The 11448-nt window shown below is 28.7% G+C and overlaps 1 protein-coding gene across 2 annotated transcripts; it reads left to right on the top strand.

Moving 5' to 3' along the window:
• The first annotated feature begins 337 nt into the window (after positions 1-337).
• LOC112795686 (3'-5' exonuclease) lies at positions 338-6044 on the top strand. Of its 2 annotated transcripts, XM_025837782.3 has the most exons (7): positions 338-887; positions 1744-1923; positions 2619-2749; positions 2859-3020; positions 4262-4372; positions 5023-5118; positions 5783-6044. In XM_025837782.3, the coding sequence occupies exons 1-6, from the start codon at positions 593-595 to the stop codon at positions 5098-5100; spliced, it is 957 nt and encodes a 318-aa protein (XP_025693567.1). In that variant the 5' UTR covers positions 338-592; the 3' UTR covers positions 5101-5118; positions 5783-6044. The 2 variants fall into 2 exon arrangements, with proteins under 2 accessions (XP_025693567.1, XP_025693566.1); XM_025837781.3 differs by lacking the exon at positions 5783-6044 and having other exon boundaries at positions 5023-5344.
• The last annotated feature ends 5404 nt before the right edge of the window (positions 6045-11448 follow it).

Below are 11448 nucleotides of genomic sequence, written 5' to 3' on the forward strand. Positions count from 1 at the left end.
GTATACAAAAGGAACTTTACATTTCGTAGCAAAAAAAAAGGAGAGAATATATTTTTGGAGCCAAATCAAACGCACGATATTTAAGTCTTGAAAGAAAATAATTTTAGGAAAAGTAAATAGAATTTTTTGGAAAAACGAGTCATCGAGAATCCAATAAAAATGATTTACTAAAATAATAAACAAGTAAACTAAGTTAGGTTAGTTTAGTGGTTAGTTTATTAGTCTGCTTAAGCAAGTGTCGAAAGTTCGAATCCTGCCTTGTGCATGCAGCAACTTATTGGCCAGTGACAAATCCTTAAAATGGAGCTCAATATTGTAACGGATTAGTTCTTGAGCTGTCGAGGGATACTTTGAAAACAAAAAAAATAATAAGCAAGGGCTACATATTTTTAGTTGAGGGTGGCCAAATTTATATTTCGTTGGTAAACTAGCACACCTCAAAACTCAAATTACAATTTCTCGGTGGAAATTGAACTTTTCTTCTCTCCCCCCAAAACCAAAGTTCAAAAGAACTATAGTCCTTGAAAATAGTCAAAATAGCCTAGATTCCCTCCATCTCATAGATTAGCAATTGAGAGAGAATGTGAACGACATGAATCTCCAACATCAACCCCAAAACGGCGTCGTTTTGCCTCCACTTTCGTCGTTCGTGTGCGACTGGGAACAAGACGAGCCTTTCTCAGAGGAAGACCTTCGCGCCATCGAAGCCATCGAATCCCGCTTTTACAACAACAAGCGCCCTTTCTCCGATTCCTCCGCCGCTAAAGACGACGGCGACGACGCATCTCCCGATAACTCTGCTCGTCGGAGCCACCGCCGCCGCCGATTGCCGAGATCACTTGTCGCTCTTCAGCACCCTAATGCCCTTTCCTTGTCACCTTGCCAAGGTCCTATTATGTTTCTTTTAGAATCTCATTATTCCTTTCTGCCATTTTCAGAGCTTGAAGGTTTCAATGTTCGCTCCATTCGGTGTTTGTCATTTCATTTTTTTGCTAATCCGCTATTGTTTGTTTCTATTGGTGACTGTTGCTTCAGTTTCAATTGATTTTGTAATAGTTTTGTTTGGTTAGGTTTCCTATTATTCTCTGCTTTTAACAGATTCTGAAACACGTTATGATTTTGTGTCCCTTAGCTGAACAATGCTGGTAGTTCAGTACACAGGCATAACAAATAAGATTACTTTTATTTCATACTTTGCCATGATAATTTATCAGAGTTCGATAAACTTAGATTTTTGTTCAAAAAAATGGATAACAAAATAAATATGAGTATGCAGCGATGAACACAATAATGTGTTCATGACAGTAGGTAAGAACACTGAATGATGTTTTGATGTGTGATTCCAATCCGATTCATATTATGTATTCCCATTTATCTAATAATTTTCTGTGGAATTTCTCTTGTTTTCCTCTAAGGAGGTGTTTGTTTCGAGGTTTGATCAAGGCAAAATTCATAGGAATTAAATTACAAACCTTGAAACGAGCAACCGATAAGGCTTTGCTACTGTCAGAGTCTAAGTCTTCTTTTGGAATCTCCAATGTTGATTAATTAAGTCCTGGGTTCCTTCAACCAGCTTAGGATTGTAATAATTAAATTGTCTTAAGCAACTTCCAGGAAGCTTGAATCTCTGTATATGGTTCACTTTGAAGTGAACCCCATGAACACTTCTGCTCTGCCTTATATTATTTTGATTTTGGATGCTTTGTAATTGAACTTGTTATTCTTTTTTCTACTATCACTCAGGCTACTCAAGGATGCGGTTGCCTGTAATAAAGTTTGCTGGCCAAATTATGTATAGTAGGACGTTTGCTGATGTAGAGAAATCTGCAGAAAAGCTATTGAAAATTCTTGAAGAAAAGAAAAGACAGATGGTGCAAATTCCACTTGGATTTGACATTGAGTGGAAACCTAGCTTCAGAAGCGGTTAGTTCAGCTGTTTCTCCTTTTTCAATTAGTAATATATCTGGTGCCATTGGGGTTAGTCGAGTTGCAGCATTAACACAATACCATAGATTGTGTATCTGATGTTTAGATTTTTCTAATCCCTGGTTTAGTATGTGAACAACAGTGAACGGATATATTTTGCCTCCCCATTTTGCCTGCTTGTATTTGAATAGTATTTGTTCAGGAATTTTTATCATCTAAGATGCTTTAACTAGTCTAGAACCTGGCATTGGTTTGTAATCACTAGGAATTTTGCACGGCAGAGCTTCTCTATTTTGTGTTGCTATATGGTCGAAGGTGGTTGAAGTTGTAGGAAACCCAAGAGAAAGGGTAACTGAAATAACTTGTGAAAGAAATTTTTAGGGGCTAGGAATTTAGGTACCTGTCAACACTCTGCAATGGTGAGTAAAGACATGTATAATTTAATTTCAAATACTATACCATATGCTATTACATAAGAGTCTATATGTTTCCAATGCCATATTAATCACAAATAGTTGCGCATCACAATAGCACACCTGTTAATCACGTGTTATTTCAAATAAAGGTTAAGCCTCATGGATTGAGGATTGAAAGTCCACATTTTACTCAATAACATGATTGGTTCTTCTTCTTGATTTTTAGGATTATCCATTTATCCCTCTTTTTCAAAGCTTTGTTTCCTTTGTCTGTAGGTGTTCCACCTGGGAAAGTAGCAGTGATGCAGATATGTCATGGCACTAGCCATTGTCATGTTCTACATCTAATTCATTCTGGAATCCCTAAAAATCTACAGATCCTGCTTGAAGATCCTTTAATTTTGAAGGTTTTTCTGTTGAGCCGGAATTCACCTCTTTTATTTTTCCTTTCTGTCTATGGGCAGCAAACAACTATAATACGTACTAGGTATTAATACAATGTTTGACATGTGCAAGGTTGGAGCTGGGATTCGTGGCGATGCTGCGAAGGTTTTTAGAGACTATAAAATATCTGTTAAAGGCTTGGAAGATCTTTCTTTTCATGCTAATAGAAAGCTAGGCGGAAGTCCACATCAGTGGGGTCTTGCATCTTTGGCTGAAAAGCTTTTATCCAAACAGGTTTGTTCTTAGTCCGATTTTCTTGCATCTTGTTTCAGTTTCTTAATGCCTGATGCCACAAAGAAACAGTTTGCACTTTGCGCTTTTTTCAATATGGATGGTTAATACAAGTTCACATGGTAGAATCCTTTTAAAAGTGGTGGCTTCATTGGGTTGAATTAGCCACACATAGAGAAGCAATCATTCCTCTCTATTAAACCCATGCAAAATTACATGTTAATACCAATTAATTCTTTTTCTATATTCCTAAGTATTATTTATGCATAAGTAATGTTAACTAAAGAGTAGCAGTTTAATGGTAATTTTTTCCCTCTATCTGTTCAATAATCTAAACAAAGAAATATGGATAGGAATCTCCCAAAGTTAATAGAAGTTATTTTTTCTATCCGTTTATTTCATGCATTTAAAAAACACAATGATTGATTGGGATGTTATTGTGTCTTAGGAGCATTAAGGGTCGGTCTGAATGGGTTCATAAGTGATTTTTTTTAACTTATGAAAAGTTACAACATGAATGTTTGATACAACTTTTAAATTAACTTGTGACTTTTTAAAAAGTTATTTAAAGTGCCTATGGAGAAGTTAAAAAAATGACTTGTTCTATAATAAAAAAGCTTTTTATCACTTTCATTTTAAAATAAACACTATTGTGACTAAAAGACCAAATGCAAAATTACTTATTTATAAACTACTTTTAATATAAGCACTTATATTTCAAGTTCTTTTTTCAGTAGAACTTAATTAAGTTGTTTATCCAAAGTCCAAACTAGCCCCAAGTCGTTCTCTTTGTTCTAACACACCAATCCCTATCTTTCATTATTTTTTTTAGATATATATTTAGGGTCTGGTTGGATTTTCATAATGCAGTTTAACGGCAAGAGAATATGTAGAAAGTTGGAATTTGGAAACACTCAAATGACAAAAATGAATACAATACTCCTGACATTTTTTTTTATCATTTTCTCTTCATCAGGACCAGGTTATTTGTATTCCTGCTTTTACGACGAATAGTTATGGCCACAAGTATTTAATTTGCATTTGAATGTTCGGACATTGTTCTTTTTAAAATAATTATTTTATTTTTCTTTATGAAAAAATAAATCATTGCTGCAGAGGAGAGAGCAAAATGTGAGAAAGGGGGCGGGGGGTAGATAGTTGTTTCTACTTTGTACTACTTTCAGGAAAAGGGTAATGATGAAAAATGTTGGGGGAATATATAACAACCTTGTTAAGTTTTGCAGCTTAAAAAGCCAAACAAAATAAGACTGGGGAATTGGGAGACTCCTGTTTTGTCAAAGGAGCAATTAGAGTATGCAGCCACAGATGCATTTGCTTCCTGGCATCTCTTTCAGGTAACAACTAACAACAATAGTACAGATTGGATAGTACACCGCTCAACAACATTCTTAACCTCATCTTTTTAGGAAACTACTTCCTCTGGTGCACTGTGCACAGTATCTGTCAGTCTAGTTGTTTTCAATCTAATAAAGAATCTAAAATCAAGAATTAGTTACAAAGTAGTTTACTAAAATATTCTTTATTCTATAATTAGTTTATAGTGTAAATGTTTCATTGTGGATTAACCTTATGTGAATGATAAAAATTAAAAATGCTTAATAAATGTTGTATTGGATTTATAAATGACCTGGAAAATGATGTTACTCCTATTTTTAATAATATTACTCGACACTTGAATTTTTCGTATTGTATGTTTGTATAAATTTGTAGAAAAAAATTAGGAAAAATTTTAAGTGTACCGAGAAAAACACTGGTGTTCTAGTTATTTTAACCGTTAATTTCAATTAATAGGTACACTTGAAACTCTTCCAAAAAATTATATTAAAATAAGAATGGCAATATCCATTTTTAAATGACAAATGTTTTTTAATTTCAAACTGTATATTGTGAATAAAACAAATAATAAATAATGGCCTCAATATTTGTACTTTTTTTCTTTTTGGCCATCTCAATCTTTGTACTTAGAACACTTATTCTTCTGCAGGCTATTAAAGATCTTCCAGAGGCCCAAGTGGAAAGTACTGATAAAAGTGGCAAAGTGGAAGATGTACCGCAACAATGACTATATCTCCAACTCTGTGTAATGAATTTCCTTTCGTTTATTCTAATCATAAATCTCTTCTATTCTTTTTCAGTATTTATATTTATGTATGTGTAGTTGTGTACTAAATGTCTGTTTATTATTGTGAATGCCCCAAGAAATCAAACTGCTTAGAAGTTAGAACTAATTGCATAATTTATTTGAGTCAGATTATGAAAATTTGACTTAAAACTGCTAATTGATTCAGCAAATCTTTTTATTTTTATTTTTGGTTACATTGGTAGCAATGAAGATTTTGAACTTACTTACCTATATTCTAATTTCTCACTATTGGATCACTTACAGTGGCTTTATCACACATATTTCCTTTTCTCTGTTGAAATTTTATTTAATACAAAAACAAAATATATTTTATTTAATTGTTTAATAGCTTTAGTTTTATTATCCTGTCTAGTATACAAAAGTTTTATAACGACATTAATTACTTATTATGTCAGAAAAAGTGTTTATTAAGAATATGATTGACTTTCACAATATCAGTGAATTAAAATTAATCTCTTATATAATTATAAATTTGCATAAACATTGATTTGTCAATTTATAAATTTTATCTGCTTCTATATAAAATAAAATTGTAATTTTATTCATTTATTTATTTGGTTAAAACATTATTTGTCTTTTTTTCTTCTCTTTTCGTTTTTAGGTTTGATGTTTGTAAATGGAAAGGCAATGATCACTTTGGTTGAAAATTACTCCTCAATTAATGTTCAATAATTTGTCATACATGAAGCATCAAACATCTTTGAAAATATCACACCCTGGTCCCATGATATTTGTGATAGGGGATTAAAAGCTTCCAGAACTTCTAAAAGTAACTATGTAATTCCCGCTATAATGGTTCGCAACTTAGCATCAATTGAATATCAAAATCTTTGCTATGAAATAAAATATTTGTCGTTCACCCATTTGGGCTTTCCATAATTCTTGCTATATTGTTTTTGTACCAAAAAAAACTTTTAATGTTCTAAGGCCGACTCTAATAAACAATAAATAAAGTTAACAAGTACCTAGTTTGAGTTAGTCAAGTTACTCGTATGTTTAATTAAATATTGTGAGTTCGAATTCTACTTTGTACATACAGTAATTTATTAATTAATAATAGACCCTTAAATACAGTTGAGATTCATGATAAATTAATTTTTGATAAGTAATCAATTTAGATTAATCTATTTATTTAAATTATTAGTCTACTTACAATCAATTTAAATGAGTCTATTAGTTAAATTATTAGTCTATTAAGATTTAGTTGCTCAGTTGAAAGATACTATGTCATCCAACCTATTCAAGGCCAAGCTAACAAGTCTTATGTTGATACCGTTTATTGAATCTTATATATTTTAAAACGCGTTAGCCGTTTAGCATATAACTGATATAAGTATTGATATACACTATTTTTTTAATTGTTAGAACTTAGGAGATTAATTTATGCATTTGTTTTCAGAAGTAAGTGAAAAGATTCATACTGTATTAGACTATTTGTACCTAGTGGGTTTCAACACTATCATTGTTCCACCATTCGAATTCTTAAGAGTAATGTAACACATTTAATTTTTTTTATAAATTAAGTCCAACTAAGTTAAACAATAAAATTTAAAATAATATTAGTTATAACTGATTTTTTTTTATATTAGACTAGCTTAGTTAAACTTAGTTAATAAAAGACTTAGATATGTAACATTATTCTATAAATAATTATACGCACATAGATTTTAGTATGATTATATTATAATGATTACAGTGATTATGTTAATATTATTAAAATTAAAGTCACATTCTTTTATATTTTGATAATACTTTTTAAGTAACACTTTTTAAAAAATATTATTTAATAATAAAAAAATATTACTTTAATTTTAGCAACACTTTTTAAAATATCATAGTCGCTATAATCACCGTTATAATGACCTTATACATACTATACATTAGGTATGTACCACTTTTTTAAGAGACTCATACATATTTAAGTCTAGTAATTTTTAAAGTACATTTTATATTGTCGGAAGAACCCATTTGAAGCAAAAAAGGATCAACCACAATTCCATATTACCACCTGGCAACTTTTAAGTAATTAATATCAGCCATTTTTTAATTGTAAATTTATTATTTAAAAAGTTTAAAATTTAGGATTTAAAATAAAACTTTTTTAACTTACATTAGTTAAAAAATTTGACTTCCTAATTAAACTCATTTGAAAACTAGAGACCGAGGGTAATCCTTGTCTTAATTATTTCCCAATAACTAATGCAACATTCAATTTAATGTGACATCCAACAGGAAAGTAGTGTGTGTTAGTTAATTGGGTAGTTTTAACTTTTAACAACAATAAATCTTGATTTACTCTCTCTTTTATCATTTCCCCAAGGATGTGATATATGTATATGAAAAGGCATGCATGATTGAAGATCATGGCATGGGTGAGCTCCATTATTAGTTGGTGAATAATGAACTTCTCATTCAATTCAAATTAAATGAGTTCCCATCACTGTAACACGTGATGTTTACAGCTCTCTCACCATTAATTATACCTTTGAGCAGGACGTGGTAACCATGAAACTCTCTTAAGGGTTTTTACTATATTATGATCATAGGGAAGGGAAGGGACATAGTTTTTATTCATTTATAAAGATTTAGGGTTGGAATTGCACAAGTTTTGTTTCATAGATCAAGTTATTATAACAACACTTCATATGTTGAGGCTTAGTTTTTCTTTTTCTTTTTTTTTTTATTGAGGAAAAGAATTTAATATTTAATTATCTCAAATATGCTTTTCGAAATTGAATGGTTGATATGATCTCCAAGGAAAAGTTTGGTTAATTATTGCATGCATGACTTCTTTGCAACACTAATCTTAAACAGTTTCAGGAAAAAGAAGAGTAGATATTTTCTTTATTAAATTTATAATTTATGAGTTAACCACAAAAGATATCCTCCAAAAATATATTCCCTAACAAAATATTCTCAAAAATTTAAAAACACGATAAAAATGTCTCAACATAAAATAAGTCCGTATCACTTTGATTGTATTCGTTAATAGAATCGAGCTGACTTTATGTAAAAACACTTTTGTTGCGCTTTTAATTTTTTCGATAATATTTTTATTACTTAATTTTTTAAAGATATTTTTTACCGCATCAAAGATTTTCGGAGATATTTTTGTGATGTATACTCTTAATTAATTTGTTTATATTATGTGTCCATTTGCTTAAATAATTGTGGTTTAATTAAAGAAATGACTCAGATCACATTCGTTAAACAAGTGTTTAGAGTTAATTCGATCCTTGTCTAAAATATACAATTTTGTTAAAACTTCAGGTCAGTTATCACCGAATAATCCCAGTTGTGGACTAAAAAGATGTCCAAATAATTGTGATGAATTTTAATCATATATTCATTGAATAAGATGTCAACTAAGATTGAATCTATATGGCATACTAATATCTAACATAACTAAAACAAGCATAAAAAACAAACTATATTGCATAGAAATATATATATATCAAGGTAAATCTTATATATAAGTAGCTTTTCATATTTATTGAATAAATTATATCAAGGTAAACATATTAATCTGAAAAAAATATTATTTATATATATAAAAAATCAGTTATCAAATCAATCATCATATATTTATGTATAAATATATGTTGTTTAATTCATTTTTAAAATATATTTTATATTTTAGTATATATTTTATACGAATAACTAATTATACAATTAGTTTTTAATATATATTTAATATATTTGTCCTAAATTTTAAACTTTTAAGCACAAGTAGATATTAATGCATTTGGACAGATGATAATTATTACATTGGAAGCTTTGTCTAAATAATTTGCTTTATTCAATTAATTATTGTTATTAGCATAATATAAAGGAAGTTTCTGCTCCTGCCGACACTAGAAAAGATAAGAAGCAAAAGTTGCTATCAAGAGCCAGAAGGAAAAATTTAACAACATGGAAAACGACAACTCATTTCTTAAGGTGGTGGCAATTGGAAATGAAATGAAAAATAATAATAAATAAAATGAAATAAAAAAGGCACTCTCACATATATGAATAATAAGTACATGTTTTTTTTTTCAAAATTATTGACTAAAAAAGTACCAATTATCATGGCAACGAATCTCCTTCTCAATCATGCAAAAGGATAAAAGATAGAACAATGGAACTAACCATATGGAACATTAAAAAATGGGATAAATTAAACAGATCAAAAGGTAGCTATACGCTAAGATTTACTCTTTTTGGTTTGGTTCTTAATTGCTTTTGTTTTTATATTAACTTGGATATGGTTTCACTCAATAACATGTATGCGACGTGTTGTTTTGTTTCGTTTTTTATTTTTAAATTTTCTTTTTTTTGTTATAACTTTTAAAAAACTTCTTCTTTAATCCATTTTAAATTGTTTGTATTAACTAATGTTAATTTTATTCATTTTTCAAGAAAAATAAATTATTTTTTTACAAAAATACCCTTTAGTAAAATTTTATTTTTTTGTCATTAAATTTTGCTTACCAACTTACCATTTAATAAATTATTTTTTTATTGATTAAATTGTATTTTTATCAAAATATTTTTTAAAAAATTTAATAATTAAATAATTTTTTTTCTAAAATACCCTTCAATAATTTTTTAATTATTAAATTATGATATAATTTTAAAAAAATAAAATTTTTGCTAAAAAGTATTTTTGTAAAAAATATTTTTTTAAAAAATAGATAAAATTAACATTATTTAACACAAAAAATTTAAAATAGATTAAAAAAATATTTTTTTAAAAGTTATAAAAGAATAGAATATGTATTTTATAAATAAAAGAGAGGAGAATGTCATTTTAGCATCTCACATGAAAGGAGAGTGAAATTTTTTTTATATAGAAGGACAGTGAAGTTTTGCATAATTATTTTTTTTTAATTGGCAAAAAGAAAAATGACAGTGACATTTTGTAACGTCCATCAAAAACTTTCACAACGACGTTAAACACAGTTTTTTTTTTTACTATTTTTTGTGGGTTACACCAATTAAGCTCCAATATTAAAAAAAGAAAAAGTTATCAAATCAGCAGCATGATTCAATTAATTACCTAAGATGAAAATAAATATATCATAAATGTGACATAATAAATTCATGATTTGTAAAGTTTGTCTAAATGTACCTTAGAAGAGAGTACAATAAACTCTGACACTACTTAAGAAGAAGAAGGGTATGTAGAAGGCAGAAAACTAAACAAACATAATGTTGTAATCATATGAATAGGGCAAAGCTACATTGAGTCTTGTTATGGTGAATTTCCATTGGATGCCAATTAACCAAAAGAGCCAAAAATCAAATAGTGTATGTTTTCATTATTATTACATGTCGTGTCGACTTCTATTTTTGTGGATATAAATTTGAGTGTTCTTTTTGTGGGGAGACATATCTCTCTCTTTCTTCTAAAGCTTGTTAAATAAAGTCAAAGCTCTTGGTCCCACCCAACAATACGCATCTTCTTCTTCAATCTTGCCTTTAATGATTTTCACAAAGCCAAAGTAAATAATCTTAATTTATTTACACACACAAAATTAAAGAAAAGACAGTAACTAATTATTAACTATTCGACTCACATTGTTTTAGCAGTGATGTATTTAGCGAAAAGATAATTCGCCTTTTTGCGTCTAAAAAATGACAACTTAATTCACAATTATTATTTTTGTCAGATAATTAAATTTTGATGTTAACTTTGTTTTAATTTTTTAACAGCAAAATCTTACCTGACAAATTATATTTTATGGAATTTTTTTTAGAAATAAAAAAAATCATATTTTTCTAAACACTATTTTTGAATTTTAATTCCTTATATACGATATTTTTTTGTTTAGAGCAACTTTGCCGCACTCTCGGCGAATTCTATAAAAATGATAGAGTTCGCCTAACTTCGACGAACTCCTTTTTAATTTTTTGAATCCCACGTTTTTAATTTATTTTAATCTATTATCATCATTTTCAAATAGTATATAGATTTACAAACAATATATAAGAGTATACAAAAATATACAGACAACAAGCATGGCTTCTTTAAGAATTTTTTAAAATTATAAATTAAAAAAATAAGTCATATTTAACAACAACAACTATTATCATCATCTTCAAAAATACATAAATACACAGAAATAAACTATATTTAATAAGATTTTTTTTAATTATAAGTCGTATTTTATTTTAAAAAATTTTATTTATAAGGCTTTTAATTTGTAACGCGTATTGTAATCGTTATGGTATCATTATCCTTTTTAAATGTTGTTAATGGAATTTAGCTTAAACTGAGTTTAT

The sequence above is a fragment of the Arachis hypogaea genome, chromosome 4, assembly GCF_003086295.3.
Source record: "Arachis hypogaea cultivar Tifrunner chromosome 4, arahy.Tifrunner.gnm2.J5K5, whole genome shotgun sequence".
In the NCBI taxonomy this organism is placed as follows: Eukaryota; Viridiplantae; Streptophyta; class Magnoliopsida; order Fabales; family Fabaceae; genus Arachis; species Arachis hypogaea.